General features: G+C 45.5%; 1 protein-coding gene across 3 annotated transcripts; it reads right to left on the bottom strand.

Moving 5' to 3' along the window:
* Window positions 1-4,388: 4,388 nt before the first annotated feature.
* On the bottom strand, window positions 4,389-13,834 carry GLUL (glutamate-ammonia ligase). Of its 3 annotated transcripts, none has more exons than XM_004028010.5 (7): window positions 12,678-13,834; window positions 10,076-10,254; window positions 8,635-8,796; window positions 7,748-7,894; window positions 7,252-7,379; window positions 6,849-7,048; window positions 4,389-6,222 (listed from the first exon to the last, which is right to left on the bottom strand). In XM_004028010.5, the coding sequence occupies exons 2-7, from the start codon at window positions 10,239-10,241 to the stop codon at window positions 5,904-5,906; spliced, it is 1,122 nt and encodes a 373-aa protein (XP_004028059.1). In that variant the 5' UTR covers window positions 10,242-10,254; window positions 12,678-13,834; the 3' UTR covers window positions 4,389-5,903. The 3 variants fall into 3 exon arrangements, with proteins under 3 accessions (XP_004028059.1, XP_004028058.1, XP_055233980.1); XM_004028009.4 differs by having other exon boundaries at window positions 13,179-13,813; XM_055378005.2 differs by lacking the exon at window positions 12,678-13,834 and adding an exon at window positions 12,000-12,416.
* Between the last annotated feature and the right edge of the window lie 7,032 nt (window positions 13,835-20,866).

Here is a 20,866-nt window from a genome sequence, read left to right as displayed (position 1 = left end):
TATACCTTCTACATCTTACCACTCCCCATTCCTAGTGACAACTTTCTCATCTCAGCGAATTCTCTTGTGTACTGTTTCTGGAACATATATTACTAAATTCCTGTCTCCTTTACAAAACGCTGTATCTTGGGCAAAAGGCATATGTATTGTGCTTGTATTGTGTATCTAATGTGTACATATATGCATATTCTCACAAATATGGTATACATTTATATTGTGCATGTGTATGGACATATATCTGCATATTGTAAAATGAAATAGAATTTTTTTTTTTCTTGAGATGGAATCACACTCTGTTGCCTAGGCTGGAGTGCAATGGTGCAAGCTTGGCTCACTGCAACCTCTGGCTCTTGGGCTCAAGCGATTCTCCTGCCTCAGCCTGCCACTCGGCAGGGTGGGATTACAGGTGCCCACCACCAAGCCCAGCTAATTTTTGTATTTTTAGTAGAGACAGGGTTTCACCATGGTGGCCAGGCTGGTCTCAAACTCCTGACCTTAAGTGATCTGCCCACTTTGGCCTCCCACAGTGATGGGATTACAGGCTTGAGCCACCATGCCCGGCCTGAAGTAGAACTTTTTTAAATGAACGGTCAGAGATTGAGCTAAAGGCTATAAAATGGCAGGGTTCTAATCAGCTCAGATTGTTTACAGTAGAAATGTACGCAAAGTCTTTGGAGTTAAATGATGAACTGCCACTTTATTTATTTATTTATTTATTTATTTGTTTATTTTTTGATATGTCTCACTCTTTTGCCCAGGCTGGAGTGAAGTGGAGTGATCTTTGCTTACTGTAACCTCTGCCTCCCTGGCTCCAGCGATCCTCCTGCCTCAGCCTCCTGAGTAGCTGGGATTATAGGCAGCCACCACCACATCTTGCTAATTTTGGTATTTTTAATAGAGACAATGTTTCACCATGTTGGCCACGCTGGTCTCGAACTCCTGAACTCAGGTGATCCACCTGCCTTGGCCTCCCAAAGTGCTAGGATTACAGGCTTGAGCCACCACACCCAGCCTAAACTGCCAGTTTATATCAGTTATAATTTTTTTTGTTTTTTGAGACAGGGTCTCACTTTGTTGCCCAGGCTGGAGTGCAGTGGCACAACCATGGCTCACTGCAGCTTCAAGTAATCTTCCCACCTCAGCCTCCCAGGTAGCTAGGACTACAGGTGCATGCCACCACGCCCAGCTAACTTTTCATATTTTTTGTAGAGATGGGGTTCTGTCATGTTGTCCAGGCTAGTCTCGAACTTCTGAGCTCAAGTGGTCTACCTGCCTTGGCTTTTCAAAGTGCTGGGATTACAGGTATGAGCCACCACTCCCAGCCTCAGTTATAACTTTTTTTTTTTTTGAGATGGAGTTTCCCTCTTGTTGCCCAGGCTGGAGTACAATGTTGCAATCTCAGCTCACTGCAACCTCCGCCTTCCAGGTTCAAGCAATTCTCCTGCCTCAGTCTCGCAAGCAGCTGGGATTACAGGCATGTGCCACCACGCCCGGTTAATTTTTTGTATTTAGTAGAGACACAGCTTGTTTCACCATATTGGCCCAGTTGGTCTCGAACTCCCGATCTCAGGTGATCCACCTGCCTCGGCCTCTCAAGGTGCTGGGATTACAGGCATGAGCCACTGTGCCTGGCAGTTATAACTCTCAAAGCAACACAAGGCTCTTGGTAGCCTGATTACAACGAGAATTAATTAAGTACACTATTTTCCACAGTACACTCCCACGAAGTTTTTAGTCCTGCCATAATGTTTGTAGTAAAAAGAATCAACATTTTCAATTTGTTTTTTGGGGTTTTGTTTGTTTTGTTTTGTTTAGGCAAGGTCTTGATCTGTCACCCAGGCTGGAGTGCAGTGGTGCAATCACAATTCACTGCAGCTTCAATTTCCTGGGCTCAAGTCATCCTCTCATCTCAGCCTCCTGATAGCTGAGACTACAGGCGCGCAATTTAAAAAAAAAATTATTTTGTGGAGTCTGGACCTCACTACATTGCCTAGAACGGTCTCAAACTCCTGGGCTCAAGAGATCCTCCTGCTGCAGCCTCACAAAGTGTTGGCATCACAGGCATAAGCCACTTCACCTGGCCTTGATTCTTTTTAAGCTCAATAAAAATGGAACTTTGTCTTGCTGTCATGGCCAGAGTTAAAATACAGTCAAACAACAAAGACCTCATAGAGTTAAAGCTCACAAAACTGATACTTAAAAATAACTTATTAAATAAGTATTGCAGGCACTACAACAGGTCTCAAGATACAGTGGTGAGCAAGAAAAACAGGATCTCTTGCTTTCATGAAGTTCAATTAGAAAGTCCTATCGAATGATAAGACATCTTTCTTTGGGGCAGCAAGTTACTTTCACTTAGTGGTAAAAGGGCCAAGAATAGTTCAGGAACTTCTCATCCACTTGTCTACCCTTCTACACAGCAGCACAGATCTGGCTTTTTAAATGGCCCTAGGCTGGGCGCAGTGGCTCACGCCTGTAATCCCAGCACTTTGGGAGGTGGAGGAGTTCAAGACCAGTTCAAGACCTCACTTTGGGAGATCAGGAGTTCAAGACCAGCCTGGCCAACATGGTGAAACCCCATCTGTACTAAAAATACAAAAATTAGCTGAGCATGGTGGTGCACACCTGTAGTCCCAGCTACTTGGGAGGCTGAGGCAGGAGAATCGCTTGAATCTGGGAGGCAGAAGTTGCAGTGAGCCAAGATTGCACCACACTATACTCCAGCCTGGGTGAGAGTGAGACCCCGTCTCAAAAACAACAAAAGGCCCTAGGCAGCACCCATCCATGGAATTCTTTCAAATTCCCTATAGCTTGTGCTGTCAGTTGTTATTTAGTACCTGGCAAGATGATATTAGGGGAACTCATATTTAAGGAGTTCATGGAGACCTCCTTTTGTAAATACTGGCCTGACTCCTTAAGGTTGAAAGCTTGGTCATTATTCTGTTTAATCTATCACTGATAAAAGTTATCACATAACCCACTGTCTGCAAACGAACTATAAAAAACACCTTAGAAATACAAGGGGATTGCACTGTGACCTGTAGGTCAAAGCTAATTCTAGGTGAGAGGGTGAAGAAACAAATATGCTGGTTGTTTTCACCTAAATTCTGATCCTATGAATTTAAAATTCCTTCTCATGCAATCCTTTTGTCATGGAATTGATTACAATGAACAAAAACCAAAGTGCTCAGGTCACTGCCTCTTCAGTTTAGTGCTTACACTGTGTAGGATACACCATCCAAGAGGCTGTAAGGGTGGCCAAGCAAAGGGAAGACAACTTCAGTTGGGGAGGTGGAAGTAGAGATTCAATGGAAATAAGGGTATACATCATTTAACAACAAAATCAAGAAAATGCTAAGGATGAAAGAGGGTACTCAACAATCATGCTGAAACAACAGGCATAAACTAGGACCACACCAGCAAGCTAATAGGTAGATGACTCTACTTTGAATATTAAATCATATTACGAGCCAACTTTCTTAAGAAAAACCACGGATATCTAGGATTACTTGACTAGTGTAAAATACAGTTGCCTGAAGAACTTGTGTTATCTCTAAAAACTATCACAGGCCCCAGCTACCTCGCATTAAGAGTATACTGCCTTTTAAAAACAATCACTATTGCCCACATTAGTAGTAGTATTAATGCTATTAATAATAATGCACTCCAATGTGTCCAATAATTGCTTTTTGCTAGGTATATGCACAGCATCATGGGAGCCGGAGGGAGCTTTTACCCAACCTCATGAGGAATGAACGAAGGTATGAATTGGCCAGGATAAGGTGGAAGAACTCCCAGATACACGGACCAAGATAAGAGCAAGGGGCAAGGGCACAGGTGACAACACAGAGCTTTTGAGAATCACAGTCGGTCCACTGGTCTTCCTGCAAGGCAAGATACACCCAAGGACGAGCCCATGCCTAGGGCATAGCCAGCCTTGGAAGGCTTCAACCAGGGTAGCAGGGTAGCTTATATTTGTTATTTAAATGAATCACTGAGAGCAGAGAATAGAAATCGTAAAGCCAGTTAATCATACATTATGTTAGGCTATTGTATTAGGCCAGGAATGGTCAAAACAATGTTATGGTAAGCCAAAACCAAACTCAGGGGAGCACAGGAAGGGGGAGGAGTGGGGCTTGTACCCTGCTACAAACCTCTAGGCTAGGAAATGCCAAGATTGTGTGTTACTAAGTCCAGGTGGAAAACTTAATCCCTGAAGTCCCAAATACCCAACTTAGGGAGCTACAGGAAAGGGCTGCTCAGCAACATCACTCCAGTGTTTTAAAAACTCAGAGTACATAAACTTGAGCTTATTTTGTCTGTTTTAGGAAATAAAGGAATATAATGGCACATAGGGATTTGAAAGAATCACAAACACATCAGAGAGATCTTATGTTAGGCTGATTTATAAGTGCTGCTTTGGGCAGTTACACAGTTTGTTTACAATGAGGAGTTATTTGACTTTGAACATACTGTACACGGCAATTAGAAGTTGTCATGGCAAAAGAAAACCACAGCTGGCCTGCCACAGCCAACACAAGAACCAGAAAATGGTAGATGAAATGAAGGAATAAAGGTGGGGTTTATTTCTTACTATAAAAGAAAAAAAATAATTCCTCAGCAGTCTTAACAAAGACATCAGGATACAAAATTACAAGTGTTTTGACTCCAGCCCTGTCCCCATCTCCTCCAAGAGCAGAGGTAGGAGACAGTTGAAGCAAACAAGCAATTCTGTAAAAATTACCTAGAAACCCTACAAATTTGATTAAAATCTAAACTTCTATAATTTTGCTTTTTAAAAAATTTAATATCAAAAGGCCTGCTTTAGTGACATGCTATTCCTACCAGAAAATAACCCCAATACCCTCTCTGTCAGTAACATGCTCAAGTTGACCAGCCAACTCTTATCTCTAAACCCATGTGGACAAGTGTGTCTTTTAAACCAAAGCCACGGAGATCAAGTGACTGCTAGTAACGTGTCGTCTGTTAACTAATCCAGTGCCCACCTTCTCCAGAGGGTGGGCAGGGCAGAAACCCAAAAGGGTCATGAGGGCCTAATCCCAGATCACCATCTTTCTAAGAACCACTTCCCTCGCTCCCTACTCAAAATGAGATGCTTTATTTCTAATCCGACTATTTGTCTCAAATTTGGTGCCCCGTGACCTGGATGGTTTTTTCCTTTAGCAAAACACACATAATCCACAAAACCATACATATAGTTTTTTGTCTTTACATTTAAATATAAAAATACTATTCTGCTTTGTGTGATAAATCAAGGACCAAGCAGTAAGAACCTTTTCTTCTTTCAAGGTAGGGGTATCCATCAGTTTATACTCAGCTTTGTGTTCAGAGCAGGGCATTTAGTCCCAAGCCAGGCTAGTCCCACAAGCAAGAGACCAAAGCCATTCTCTCTGATTCCCAACCCCTACCTTCTCCCCTAATTCCCACTTTTAATAGAAAAGTTGGTTATAACTTTTTAAGAAAAGTTTCCACCATGAGGGCAAGTCCTAACCTAACCAGAGTAAGTCAGGTCTTCCCCTTTCAGCTACCTGGAAGAAGAGTCCCCCTTCTGCAAACGTGCTCTGTCCGGATAGTTACGCCTATTGGACAGGTGCACCCCATTAAATGGAAGCAGTGGTTATGTCTCCCCACCCTCCTCCCCACTAATGCACTAAAAAGCTTCAGTGATAGGGAAAAAAAGGAGGGTAGGTGTGAAGAAATTAATAACTTGACCCCTCTATCCCAGCCAAACAAAGAAAGCAAGATTAACTGGGCACATGGAATGAAAAAAACGACCTTGATATTCCACCCTTTGAGTTACAATCGGGACAACGGGGAGAGGGGGAAGAGTTGGAGTGGGATGAAGAACTAGGAGGGACTCAACAGCTGGAGGTCTAGTCCACTTAATTTTTGTACTGGAAGGGCTCATCGCCGGTTTCATTGAGAAGACACGTGCGGATGAGGGCTTCTGTCACCGAAAAGGGGTCGCAGTTGGCAGAGGGGCGACGATCTTCAAAGTAACCCTTCTTCTCCTGGCCAACAGTCCGGGGAATGCGTATGCTGGCGCTACGATTGGCTACACCAGCAGAAAAGTCGTTGATGTTGGAGGTTTCATGGAATCCAGTTAGACGTCGGGCATTGTCCAGGCCTCCCTTGGGATCATAGGCACGGATGTGGTACTGGTGCCGCTTGCTTAGTTTCTCAATGGCCTCCTCGATGTACCTAGAGGAAACAGAAAAGATGGCAGTCCAACCTTGTCTCCAGGTATGGAGCCAAGAATGAAGTGCACCAAAATATGATACCAGTAGAACAAATATTTCATGAGGGCAGTGGCTGCGTCTTCTTACCTGTGTGTCTCAGTGGTCAGAACAGTGCCCGACAAGCAGTAGAAAGTTACTATTTGTTGAAAAGACTAATCATTGGAAACTTTCTCCCCCTCATAAGCATTAAGCTTATCCACATGCCTGTATTGTTACTAATTTAGTTCTAAAAGATTTTCAAATGCATGAATTTGTCAACTTTTCCCTGTCACCATGACATGTCACAATATATCGATATATATTTATATAATGATATATGACTAATATATATTATATAAATTATAACAAATATTTATCACTGTGAATCAGAAGTATTATTTGGTATTTTTCAAATAGGAACAAAATGAGAGAATGTGAAGGCAAGTGTCAACACCTAAAGTACATCCAGACTGAGAAATCAAGTTTACTCATCTTTGGCAAATATTTGCAAGTCATCCTGCAAAGGAGACTTTGCTGAGAGATTGCTAAGTCTCCTCCCAAGTTTTCTGCCACAGGAGATTAAAGATGGCCCCAGCAGAAGGTACTCACTTCAGACCATTCTCCTCCCGCATGGCCTTGGTGCTGAAGTTGGTATGGCAGCCTGCACCATTCCAGTTCCCAGGAATGGGCTTAGGATCAAAGGTTGCTATCACTCCAAAGTCTTCACACACACGATGCAAGATGAAACGGGCCACCCAGAGATGATCTCCCATGCTGATTCCTTCACAAGGTCCAATCTGAAATTCCCACTAGAAACGAGAAGCTTGGCCATTAAAACAAAGCTAACTGCTCACTCCAACTCAGAAGTTCCTAAACCTGTTCTCTTCTCACCTGTACTCCAACCCGTTCTTAGGTTTTGGCTTAGTGAGTGGTGTATCAGCAGCCCTTACTAGCAAAAGTCCTACGTGCACCTACCTACCCTTCTTCATTGATGGATTGGAGCTATACTTACCTGGGCAGGCATGACCTCGGCATTAGTCCCCGCAATCTTGACTCCAGCATACAAGCAGGCCCGGTAATGGGCCTCCACGATGTCCCTGCCATAGGCTCTGTCTGCTCCCACACCACAGTAATATGGACCTACAGAAGCATCAAGACAAAACGCTAAGAGTCAAGAAATCCAGAGAATCCCAAAGTCAGAGATCAGAAGGCCCTTAAGCCTTGCCCTCTTGAATCACTATCCTTGCCTTCATCTGCAGGTGTGGGGCAGGGGAGGGACAATAGGGGAGTTCCTCTTCACCACAGCTTCAGTGGGGCCAAAGGTTCCCCCTAACACCTTACTTTATATATTCATATCCATTTTTGGACTTTGGTGATGTGAGGGCTGTTTCGCCTTTACTGTATTATTTTGCTTCTTGATTCTGAAAGTCATCCCCATCCCTGGGAAGGGGCATTCCTGCACAGTTAGACACTTCTGGGAATTTCACCTCTAACCCAAGGAGACTTACCCTGGGGCCCTGGGAAGCCGTTGGAAGGCCAACCAAAGGGGTGCCCATCTGTCCCCATGAGGGTATACTCCTGCTCCATGCCAAACCAGGGGTGCTGGTTGCTCACCATGTCCATTATCCGTTTACAGGTGTGCCTCAAATTGGTCTCTAGAAAAAAGTCAATAATATGCCATCAGGGATCTAAAGACATAGATGCTGAATACTGATGCTGATGGGAGAATAGTCCTTGGATTCTATACAAGTGAGGTGTGCACTATGGTATGAACTGACCCAGTATAGGCCTTCTTGGGATCACTAAGTCACTGAGTCAGAAAAATGAGAGAAGCTGTTAATTGTACATCTGTAGGAAGACTCTGAAAGACTTCAGTTTTAACTAAACTCAGTTACAACCAAGTCACACGGCAGTGGATTTAGAACAGGGCAACTTTCACCTTATCTGCATTCTGGCCACCTCCCAAGCACCAAATGCCAGGCACTTAACCCTCTATTCACAAGACAGCTGCTTCTGGTTGTCAGATTTATTCTTCATTTCTCAGGCACTTGAAGCCATTCTATAATTTTTGAGAAACATTTGTCCATTGGTTTACATTTGTCCTGGCCTACATTCCAGGCAGGAAGGCTGTTACTGGGGACTCCAAGACCGGCAAACAGATCTGGACAAATCCAATGGTATTTTATGCAACCAACAGAGAAGACCATAGAAAGATGGGCCATATTATCTCTTCCTTAAAGCAGAAGTTCAGGGAAAAGAATCACTCAGATTCTTAAAATAGTTAAGATTCTTGAAATTGCCTAGTCTTCCCAATGCTGATTTCAGAATGTCTTCTCCCTACCCTTCACAGCATTCACAGATTGAGGAGGGGCATCCATAGCTGTGCTATACACACCTGCAGGCCTTCGATTGTACTTGAAAACTTCACATAACACCAGCTTGTTAGGGTCCTTACGGAAGGGGTCCCGAAACATGGCAGCAGGCACGAGATACATGTCACTGTTGGAACCCTCAGACTGTAAAGTACTAGAGCCATCGAAATTCCACTCAGGCAACTCTGGGGCAAAAAAAGGGAAAATTACATTTAAAACATACAGGAGCTTTCCAAGCAATGCAAATACAGCCAGCCCTTCACTCACCTTCCCATCTCTAAAGATCTCTTTTCCAGGAATTCATTAAGGTATAAATGCCATCATTAATATGTATACCCTGGCACCTGTACCTGATCTTATAGCCCTTCCTATCTGAGTTCCAAGTAAGACCATTGTACCAATTCCTTAAAAGAAATATATCAGATACTCCCTTCCCAAATGTCTTCCAGGAGACAAGCTGAAGCATTCTGTTATCACTACCATCCTATCAGTCACTTAAAATATTGAGATAGTGAAGGATTCTGATTCTTCCATTAGGTACTGTGTTGCATCCTTCTTATGCCCCCAGTGTATTCTGGCAAGTTATGTCCTTATTTTATAGATGAGGGAACAGACGACTAGCAGGATGACTTACTCTAGGATGCTCCCTTATCACCTATCCACCTTTCCCACTGTTTTGAAGGCTGCTTGGTCTCTCTAGCTGACTGAGTTCTCTGAAGGCAGAGACGAGACTCTCACTTTGTATCTTCAGTGTCTGTGCACTATCATCTGCCACATAGCAAGTACACAATATAGGCTTTGTATTATGATCATTCACTTACTCAAAAAGGAAAAGTAAGCTACCCTAAACTAGGCAGGATATGATACTTTCCTCTGGCCCCTTTCCAGAAGAGGGAAGACTATGGCTTGTTCTAGACTGAGAAATGAAGGTCACAACTATAATCTAACTGTAGCTCCTAGAGGGATACGCAATTAGTTTAAGAATTTCCAAAAGTGGCATCAACTAAAAATTAGTCCTATTTAAAAACCATTGTAGAGCATTTGCTTCACATCTAGAAGCCAGTGATATGAGTATTAAACACAGTTTTCTAAGAGTTTGTAAACTAGATGGCATTCTCAGGTTAGAGCAGTGGTTTTCTGAGGGTGCCTTAGAGCCAGCTAAGTGGGGATGTCCAGGTCGGCAATCTCTAAGCCCCATGCCAACTCTCCATAAACCAGACTTAGTTTTTCTTCAATACACTGGCCTACATGCACAATTCCATTGAAATAAAGGGTTCCATTGTCATTCTGCTTTGAGGCAGTGTAGGAGCTTAATGTTGACTGAATGAAGTCTGAAAAGCCCTGCCTTAGAAAACCTTTACAAACAGAAGAAAGAGGCCTAATCCAGACGCTGAGTCAAAGGCTGCTGCCCATCCCTCTGCAGATTCCACCCAGCATGTGCTCCACTCCACATTGCTGTCTCACCTTCCACACACTTGGGCTCACTGTCCAGGGTCCGGGTCTTGCAGCGCAGTCCTTCTCCAGTACCATCGATCCAGATATACATGGCCTGGACTTTCTCACCCTGAGGCAGGGACATGTACACCTGCTTGATGCCTTTATTTAAGTGGGAACTTGCTGAGGTGGTCATGGTGGAAGGTGTTCTGGAGAGGAAAAAAAAAATAACATTGTTAACGCCCACTCCAAACTGATCCCCTGCAAAAATGGCTCAAGAAGGACGACTGAATCAAAAGTCAGAGTGTAAGTGCCAACTCCTTCCCTTGTGGAAGTCAATACACAAAAAGTTATGTTTACTCACTCTTTCAGGGGGATTAGTTTTATAGTAGGCAAAAATCTCCTTTATAATAGGCTGTAAAACTGATCACCACCTTTCGAAACAATTAACACAGATGCCTGCTAAAGAAAAGATCAGGCCCTTGGTAGTAACTCAATGCCTCTGCATCCCTGGGCTCAGAGGCTTAAGTTCCACAGCTACTGCAGAACCCAGGCTTCCAAGCTAGAACTCATACTTGTGAGGACTAAGGTCTATTCCTTCAGTGTAGCTGAGGTAACACTAAACTATCCAAATACTAAACTATCAGAGAAAACAAATCAAAACCAATACACAAATTTACAAAACATAGAACTTCTTCCAATACAAGTAAAATCCAGCCACAGAACAGGCTTGGCTTCCACAGTTTGTTTTTCTCTTTGCCTTTCATCCTAGCTGTGGTCTTAACTCAAACCCACCACCCCTCCCCACCAAAAGAAAACTCACTACACATTTAGATTTGAGGATGAAACAAGGTTACAATATATTTTTTTAAAAGGCTAGCAGTTTCCTACACAAAAGCTGATTCAAGCCAGATTCTAAGGGGCATGCTGCCATAATTTCCATAGGTCTCATGCAAAGTCTCACTTAAGATAGTGGGCAAGAATCACAACATTATGGAATTCTACAAGACTTCAAGTAATTAGGAAATTTCCACTTCTAAATCAAAAAGATCTGGAAATTTAAAAGCCATGAGGCATACTAATAACTGCCAGCCACTACCACAAAACCTCCAAAAGAAGAGAAACTCTGAAGCCACAACAGCCGAAGAGGAAACATTCTCTCTCTCCCTCCTCCCTCCGTGGACCAGGGTGGCTAGAAAGGGAACACATTGTTCTCCTCCAACGACTAGGGCAACGTTCTGAAGTACAGTGGCAAAGTTTCTACGGGCAACCGTCCATGTTTGCCCAGCTGAAAACATAACTGCTTCTCCCTCTGACAGCCTCACCACCCTTCCTCTTGGGGAAGACCAACACCCCAATATTGCCTCTAGAAGACTCAGCCGGCCAAATCCTACTTCCCACCTCCATCCCAGAACCCTTTAGCTCCCGCTAAAAGTTACAACCCACCGAAGCGGGCAGATCACCTGAGGTACGAAGTTCGAGACCAGCCTGGCCAACACGATGAAACCCCCGTCTCTACTAAAAATACAAAGATTAGCCGGGCGTGGTTGTGCACGCCTGTAATCCCAGCTACTCGGGAGGCTGACACAGGAGAATCGCCTGAACCCCAGAGGCAGAGGTTGCAGTGAGCCGGCAGACTGTACCACTGCACTCCAACCTGGGCAACAGATCGAGACTCTGTCGGAAAAAAAAAAAACAACCTACAACCCAATTTCTCGGCTGTCCTCTCCAACATGTTACACCACCAATATCATGCACACTTTGTCCTAAGCCTCAGTTTCGGATCTCTTGCTCTTTTCCGTGAGCCGAGTTGCATGCCAGCAGCCTAGTGCCACTCTATCAACTGCTGCTGCCGCGGTGCCAAGTTTACGTGGGGGAAATGGATTCTGAAGTTTTCAGCCGTTTCTGCAGCTCCCACCAACTCCGGGGTCGTCCTCCCTACCCCCTCACTCACCCCAGCCACAGAAAGTCAAGCGTATCGTTAAGGTTGCCCTCTTTAACCCTTCTCTTTTTGGAGTGGCGTTCGCGCCTCTCCTCTTTCTCAGACTCTAGCTGGTCCAAGCACCGGAGCTTTCTGGGAGAGGGCAATGGAGAAGGGGACAGACAGCGGCCGGCCCGGGGGGTGTCCGAACAGGCAGGTTGGTGGGTTAAGGTCTTAATCTTGACTCGAGATCTCTCCCCGGAGTTCACAGAGTAGGCGACGAAGCCGAAGCAGCTGGAGCGCGACCCGGAGGAGTCTGACTTCTCGTTGTCTTCATCATTTTCATTCGTTGCTTTCTTCGTGGACTTGCGGCTGGGGGAGGATCCCCGCTTCCCGCCCCCGAGGGAGTTATAATTATCCACTTTGAGAGCAGCCCCTTCCCACTGAAATGTCCCTAAAGTGGGCGCCCCGCCCCTCGGGCCCCCGTCCGAATCTCAGGGCCTCACGGAGGTGGCCATACCCTGCCGCCGAGGGGTTGGGGGGTCCGGGGGAGGGTGGGGGCGCAGGCTGGAGGGACTGCGCGCTGCTGCTGCCTCCGCCCGGCCCGGCTTCTCCACTGACTGCGCCGAGGCCCGGGCTCTCCATTGTTCGGTCACATTGGAAGGCCCCCGGGACCCCGAGGCGGGAGCCGGCCGCCCAAACAACGCTCACCGTTACACGCCGCAATCGAGGCGTCTCAACCATCGCCAGAACCAGGACGATTGCTCCGAACGCCCACCACGAGGAAGGCAGCCAGGCGCCCGCGCCAACCAAGCGCCTTGTTTGCGCTCCACAGGGGACCGCACCGCCACTCCATCCACAGCACAAACACCACTGCGAGCCCCAGGGCGCGGGCCGGCCCAACGGCCTCCAGGGGCGGCGCTTCGGCCGCAAGTAGTGAAAAGAAGATCAAAACAACTCACCCCGCCCTTCCCAGAGCCTGGCCAGGGGCGCGCCCCATCAGCGCCAGCCCCGACGGGTCCAAGCCACCGGCGGCGGAAGCAGGCGGGAGGAGCACTCATGCCGGATCTCAGGCATGGGCCGGAGAGGCCGCAGCGTAGGGCTGGGACTGGAGGGGCAGGCAGCCGAAAAAAGAGGCTGGGCGGCGCGCCTCGCGGGGTAGCAGGGGCGGCGCGCATCGCTTGAGTGACACCGGGCCGTCCGGGGACTTACCTGGGCGCCGAGCAGGCGGGCGGGTAAAGGTAGGCCGCGAGAGCGAGGTTAGGAGAGGAGAGGAGGCCGCAGTACTGCTCACACGCTCCGCTCTTCTCCCACTCTCGACTCTGCAGGGCCGCCAGCAGCCCCGCACCCTTTATCCGCGGCCCGGGGCCGCCCCCGGTGCCCTGATTGGCTCCTAGCGGCCAGGAGCCCGGGCCGATCAGCTGATGCGGTCCCGGGCCCCGCGGCCATTGGGCGAGGAGCCCGGCGGGCGCCGCTGGGGTGGGGGCAGGCGAACTGGGAAAGAAAGAAAGAAAGAGAAAGGGTCGTGGGGGAGGGGCAGGGCGGCGTGGGGGAAGGGAGCGCAGCCTGGAGGGCTGAGGGCAGAGGGGCGAGTTGCTGCCAGGCCGGGAAGCCTCGGCTCGCCGCCCGCCCGCCAGCTCGCCAGGTGCCGCCCCACGGCCCCCAACCCGGGGTCCCGAGGCTCCCAGCAAAGCCCGCCCTGGACCTCTGCCCTGCCGCCTTCACGGGGAATAGTTTTACGAGGAGAGCTCCCTGGGGAAATGCGGAACCAGGGAAACCGAATTTAGCCTTTTGTTGCGAGGGAGCCTCCGAGCCCCGCTTCCTGCGGGCAGGGGTTAGCTTGAGAGGGAGCGCGGGGCGCGGGACCCAAGGGAACCTTGGGCGGGCCTGGGCTAGGGCGGGTGCCGCTCGGGCCTGGGGACAGGCCGGGGTTCCCAAGGCCTGGGAGAGCCGCCCGCTCCGGCTCTCTTGGGTCTGGGGAAATAAACAGAACTCTGCCATTTCACATTTGAAATCAACGTGCTGTTTCTCTAATTTTACAGAGAGGATTCTGGAGGGCGGTAGAAACTAAGTCTGGAGACCTGTGGCATACCGCTGGCCAGACCCTAGGCAGGTCTTTCAGGGCCCAGGTTTCCTCATCTGCAAAATAAAGTGGTCATCGAAAATGACCTGTGGAGCCGCCCACTAGATTTGAAATTCTGTGTGCAAACTGCCCCCGGAGCAGCTGAAAGGAAATCGAGGTGTTCACTTGCCCCGTTTGAAGTCCAGGGATTGTCAAGAAATTCCTTAAACGAATTCTCCCTGATTTTGCTTTATCAAGTGCGGCTTCTTGTTAATCTGGAAAATGGGAATACATACCTCTCCTCTCAGCTTGCCGTGATGGTTGGGAAAATGTGTATGTGAACACAATATTGAAATGTACCTAGAGACACAACATAGGTAGATAGGTAGGTAGGTAGATACTGCTATCCGTACAATTACTCGATCATTCTATTTTTAGTGCCTGAAATCTACCTGATGGTGTCCAGATTTTATTGCTTCTTTCAGTTTAAAGAGCAAGAATTTATGCTTCCAGTGCCTTTGGAAGAGGAAGGGAAGAAGTTTGTTCTGGTTATGTTTTGTACCGCAAATGTGGAAAAGAAATGTTGCCTGCGACCACACACACATAACTTGGCTTCTTCGGTCAACATCTCTTTCCTTTAAGAGTGTATAACACTGTAGTGCTTTTACATGACAGATGCAGCATTCATCTCAAACGGGGGTTTCTGGAATGTTTCAGACTGGTGACATTTTGGATTGTGTAAGGTGCCTTACAAATTCCTTGTTAAATTTCAGTGCTGCCCCTTGAAGCATTACATTGTGGTGGCTAAAGGCACGGCTGCAGGTCAGGTAAACCTAGGTTCAAATCTGGGCTTTCCCTTCATACCAGCTTTGTGTTGGCCAAATCACTTAGCCACATGAAGCCTGTTTCTTTGTCTATAATAAAAGAGGGATAATCATTTTTACCTCATAAAAGGATTAATTGTGATAGCACATGCAGAAGAGATTGAGTAGTCCCTGGTGCATCGTAAATGTTTAGAAAACAGCAATTATAATTATCATAGCCCAAGTTCTATAATCTGAGGTGATTGGATTCTTTCTTTCCCCATAGCGACTTTTGAATACAACTTTTCTGACTCAGTGTAATGCTTTACCATTCATTGTATCAAACTGGACTTAACCTTGGTAACACAGTGAGCTGTCTTCATTTCTTTCTGTAAAGGTTTGAGTTTAAATGGTCGAGGAAGGGGAGCAAAGGAGGAGAAAAGTGATGTTTTTATTTTAAAAGATGTTATTAATCATTTCCAGATACCAAACTACCGAACCATAAGCCAGAGCCTCTGCTGCACACACCACCAGCCCCTGAGGTGGGGATGACAAACATAACAGAGAACGGAATGGTAAGGCGCGAGTGCGGTTCTGCAGGCTTATGGTATTTCTGCCATTTGAGTGCCTGCTTCCCTTCCTAGATGTCTTGACCTCATTGAGCAGTTTATTCATTGTCATATCCCCCAGTAGTGTCCACGGTGAGTGTTCAATAAATGATATTTGTTAACCACACAGAAGTGACAGCGGCACCATCAAGAGAACATGTGCTTTGAGCTGCTTTTCCGAGAATGGAAATGGATTTGCTTTGATCCATTCGTGTGACCAGGGGCACGCTTTATAAGGGTTAGGAACATAATACATGACCACTGACTCTTTCAGGAGTGAACAAGAGGCCTTGTCCTCCTTGGCCAGCCCCACATTTACTTAAAATGATGAAATTAGGGCGCAGATGAGTCCAAGAACTGACCAGGGAGGCTTGAGCATAGGCGAGAAGTAAAAGCAGAAGAAAACCCTTAACTGGTTCACCCGCAGAAACCCAGACTGTACTTTTAGAGAAGTTAAAAGTAAAACAGCCTGTTTCATCCAGTTTGACTTTGCTGTGTCTGCTGCCCTTTCTTCTCCTTCCCCTTCTTCTCTAAATTGCCACCCGCCCCCATTCTTCACCCCCACCATAAAAAGAGCATTAGAATGCTTGAACCCATGAACTTTTCTGTTTCTTGGTACACACCATATCAGTGCTGACAAGGGGTTCCATTGCATGTGCTTTGAAGTCATATTTTTCTCTCTTAGAGTAGAATTGCCATGTCCATGGGGTGGGTGGAGTGGGAGAGCAATTACAGGGAAAGATTTTGTTCCAAATCTGCAGAAATAGCCTGAGATTAAAAGTATTTCTTCAATGTCATTCTGCTGCCTGAAATAAAAGCTTTGTATTGGGATTTTGCTCCACTCCCAAATCTTATCTCTATTAGGAAACAACTTTTCTCTTTTTTTTTTTTTTTTTTTTTTTTGAGACGGAGTCTTACTCTGTTGCTCAGGCTGGATGCAGTGGCGCGATCTCGGCTCACTGCAACCTCCACTCACTGTAACCTCTGCCCCCGGGTTCAAGCAATTCTCCTGCCTCAGCCTCCCGAGGAGCTGGGATTACAGGCGTGTGCCACCACACCCAGCTAATTTTTTGGTATTTTTAGTAGAGACAAGGTTTCACCATATTGGCCAGACTTGTCTTGAACTCCTGACCTTGTGATCCGCCTGCCTCGGCCTCCCAAAGTGCTGCGATTACAGGCGTGAGCCACTGTGCCCGGCCCTTTCTCTGTCTTTTAAAGGATCCATTCTCACTCTGCAAGTATGACGTCCTTTACCTGGGGATCTGGAGTGCCTTCACAGGGCCTGTGTGGTTGCAGTATACACATTAGACACAAAATTTAGGGTAGGGCTCACATTGACCAAACCTTTTCTGTTTAGGAAATGGAGTTTTCCCTGTGTATGAATGATTTCAATAGGCATTCAGTGAGACCTTTAAATCATGTTAAAGAGATACAATTGAGACTCAGGGTTGGGGAACACCCTGGAAACCCAACCCAGAATTGTAAAATATTCTTTTAAAAATTATTATTATGTAATAAACCAACATCAGTTCTTTCCAAAAGAATGGACCATAGTAGAATCTTAAACAAAATCAAAATAATAATAATAAAAATGAAGAAGAAAAGAAATAGCTCTGGAAGTTGATAGCATTATTCTTAAACCATAATTTAGGGAAAAGCTGTAGTTGGCCAAGCTTTCAAATTTCACTTTATACAATTAGAGAAGGAAAGACTACATTTACATTATACTTCAGTTCAGTAACTAGCACTAAGAATGGATGAATTGTTCTTTACAGTTTTTGATTGTTTGATATTCTTCAGTTCAAGACAGGAAATTGGAAATTCACATCTCAGCCATATCTGTAGCCTGATTTGAGTTTTGTAGGATGCGTGCTGAAATCAGTCAAATACAAGGAACACTTCATTTCCCCAACTGCATGTTATGATGGAAGGTTTGGGTCTGTTTGAGCTCTACCCTGAATCATGTCTCTAGCAGGAAACTACGTGGAAAGTTGGGAAGAATCAAGTTCATCTTAGTTAACAACCTGGGGAAAATGTCCTATTGAGAAAATTAAAGCCATACAATTCTAGAATTAGATCTTCACATCATTCTATCTTAAAGATGAGGAACTGAGGCTTAGATAACTCATAGTAACTTGATGAAGTCACGTTAGGTTAGTAATTTAGAGCCTAATGAGCTTTCAAGGTGCTGTTCTTTTTCTGTTCCCTTTCCTTTAGTCTCTTTGGTCTGTGGGTGATCTGTTCTGGGGCCACCATCTCTAAAATACTGAAATTCCTACAGTCCTCACTGAGGGAGGTGCAGAGGACAGGGAGCAACCATTTACCTCTCAATCCTGGGTATGCTTACCCAGTGACTTCTGTATAGCAGACACTCAATATATATTTTCTTTGTGAATAACTAGATTAGCAGAAAAAAACAACACCGTAGGAAAGATTCTCTTTGAAGGACTCTTTGGAGATCATTTTTCACATCTGATAATCTGCCTCCAGTTTCATTGTTTTGTGAATCTGGGGTTTTTTTAGATACATTTTATCCTTTATTCTCAATTTACACTGTACAGATCGTTGTTCTGTAGATTGATTGGAACATTATTGAAGCTAATTAAAAAATTTAAGAGAATTTAGCATTCTGATCAAAAAATTATTTAGGTCAGAGTATGTGATTTAGTTGGTACCATTCCCAAAGAAATCCTCAATGGGGTCCACAGCCCTTCCTCCCCTCCCACCTCATTAGTTAATTTGGATCCCTGTTTATTTCACATTGACTCGCCAAATTTTAACAGTAAACAAACAGCCCTAGGGTATGTTTTCTGGATGCTTGGGCAATTCTTAGTCTGGTTCTGGATTTTTCCTGTCCGTTCTCCTCTTCCACTTCTTTTAAACCCGTTCTCTGGAGACTTGTTTACTGGGGTTGGAGAATCAGAAGCTTGGCCGGGGTGGTGTGAACCTAGTGCCCTCTGGTGGAATTTTGTGAGAATGACAAACTCCCCCAAAGCTTGAGTGTTTTGAGTTTTTTCTTGAGTAGCCTTTAGTGGGAGGACCTTTCTGTTACATCTTAAATCTAGTAAGTTAATAACATGCAGGCTTATTGCCTACACTGAATATTTGAAAGCTATTATGTTGGGGGGTATCACTTGATTACCAGAGGCTTATTGTTATAGAATTAGGCCTCATTACGGGAAACAGGCAGCTAAGTGTTTGTGCTTTTTCATCACCTCCCATTAATGTGTAAGAGAGGTAAAGAGAAAAGGAAGGCTCCCAAAGAAAAGTAATTGAAAAAAGGCTAGGAACCAAGAGTAAAGGGGAAATGGCAAACTTTAGAAGCCTTGGTCACAAACAAGTCTTATCCCCAGCCCTTGCTTTGGATCTGAGCCCAGAAATGTAAGACCCAGCCAGAAGTTGAGAGTCTGCCAGATTCTCACCCCCAGGGGGAGATGGGGGTCAGGGTAGGGGACAGAAAGTGTTGCATAAACACACTCCTAAGGGAGGTCTAGGGTGTTTACACTGTGCTGTTTGCTTTACCTGGGCTTTCTGGCTTGTTTTCTTTTCTTTCTTTCTTTCTTTCCTTCCTTCCTTTCTTTTTTCTTTTTTTTTTTTAAGACATAGTCTCACTCTGTCACCCAGGCTAGGGTGCAGTAGTGCAATCTCAGCTCACTGCAACCTCCGCCTCCCAGGTTCAAGTGATTCTCCTGCCTTAGCCTCCCGAGTATCTGGGATTATAGGTGCGGGCCACCACGCCTAGCTAATTTTTGTATATTTAGTAGAGACAGGGTTTCACCATGTTGACCAAGCTGGTCTCGAATTCCTGACCTCAAGGGATCTGCCCGCCTTGGCCTCGCAAAGTGCTGGGATTATAGGCGTGAGCCAGAGTGCCCAGCCGTCTTTCTTCTTTCTTTCACAATTTCATTTTTTTCATTTTGAGATAACTTGTTTCTCCATTGCCATTAGCAAAGTCATTGTGGCCCAGAGGACACAGTCACACTTGCGTCAGACACACCTGCACTTAAATTCCTGTGTTGCCTCATACCAACTGTGAGACTTGGGCAAGTCAACCTGCTGGAGTCTCAGTTTTCTAGAGACTCCTTATAGAAACATTTGTGAGGATTAAAAACAATAACAGAGTCAACTTCAGAAACAAGTTACTGGACGTTATTATACCCCAAAACAAGGAAGAGAGTGGGCGCATTACTAAGGCAGTGACTCAGTGTTCAGGACTGTTGTTGTCACCCAGAGAGATTCACAAAACCTCCAACCTGTCCAGCAATGCATTTAGAAGAAACAGGATTAGGGAAGACTCTGGAAGCAAAGAAGCCCTTATTAAACATAACCATGATCCATAGCTGGAGTATACATAGGAAATTTGGTAACTTGGATAAGGCAAAGTCTTTTCCCTTTAGGAGCCTGTGCTTTAGTGGGTGAGGAAAAACCTGAAAGAAAATGATTTCAGCAGCAGTATAAAAGAAAGTGTGTCACCTGTATGAGCAAACTAACAAAGCAGATTTAAGGTAAGTGCCCAAGAGTTCCAAAACAAGGGAATCAATAAGAGTTCTGGAGAAGGCCACCTTGGGGATACTTGGTGCGGTGGGGCGGCGGGGGTGGATGTAGGTTTATTCTGGGAATCGAATAACATGGTAAATATGTGACTATAGGATGACTGGCTGTGATTTGCAAGGAAAAGAAATTTGCAAAGACCCAAGAATGGTATCTGCTAAATTGCATGTGCAAGGGTGGTCATGGTGAAAAGGAAAGTTTGGGCTAGAATAAGAGTAATAAAATGAGAAGTCAGGGAAGTACCAAGCATTTGAATTCTATAGAAATGCTATAGCAGTTGAATTCTATACAAATTTAAATTATGGATTTGAAATGTTATTAAGTATTTAAAAAGTCTCACTTTATATGTAAAGTTTGAAATGAAGCCAATTCTTGAAAGCTGCGGAGAGAGAAGGAGGCAAAGCGAGCATAATTTCAGCCTGTATGAATTAATTATAAATTCTATCACGCTATTTCCACATGGTGGCACCACTTTGGTGAGCACGTAAAGTACCCACTTTTCTTTATCAAGATGGGATCTGAATGGGTCCAGTTTTGAGTTGTGAGAAGTCTTTATTCCCTCAGGTAAAAGGCAATCCCTTGTGCCTGATGACGCTAGTGACAGCATAACTGCTAGACTCTGTTCTCCTCCCTTCACAGCTCTTCCTTTTGTTGCATTCTCTTCCCCCAGTGGCTTTTCTTGCACACTAAGAAAAAGTGTTCTCCTGGTCCTTTTCCCTCCCTCCCGCAAATCCCATCAGCGTCTCTTTCTCAATCCCTCTACCCTTATCTTCTCAGTAATTAGAGGCTCAGGGACAGAAAATGCACCAGCATGGGCATGGTGGCAGGCTCCTGTAATTGCAGCTACTCAGGAGGCTGAGGCAGGAGAATCGCTTG

The sequence above is a fragment of the Gorilla gorilla genome, chromosome 1 (genome assembly GCF_029281585.2).
Source record: "Gorilla gorilla gorilla isolate KB3781 chromosome 1, NHGRI_mGorGor1-v2.1_pri, whole genome shotgun sequence".
NCBI lineage: Eukaryota > Metazoa > Chordata > Mammalia > Primates > Hominidae > Gorilla > Gorilla gorilla.
The sequence above is the reverse complement of the archived record's forward strand: the minus strand, read 5'-3'. Positions and strand labels throughout refer to the sequence as shown.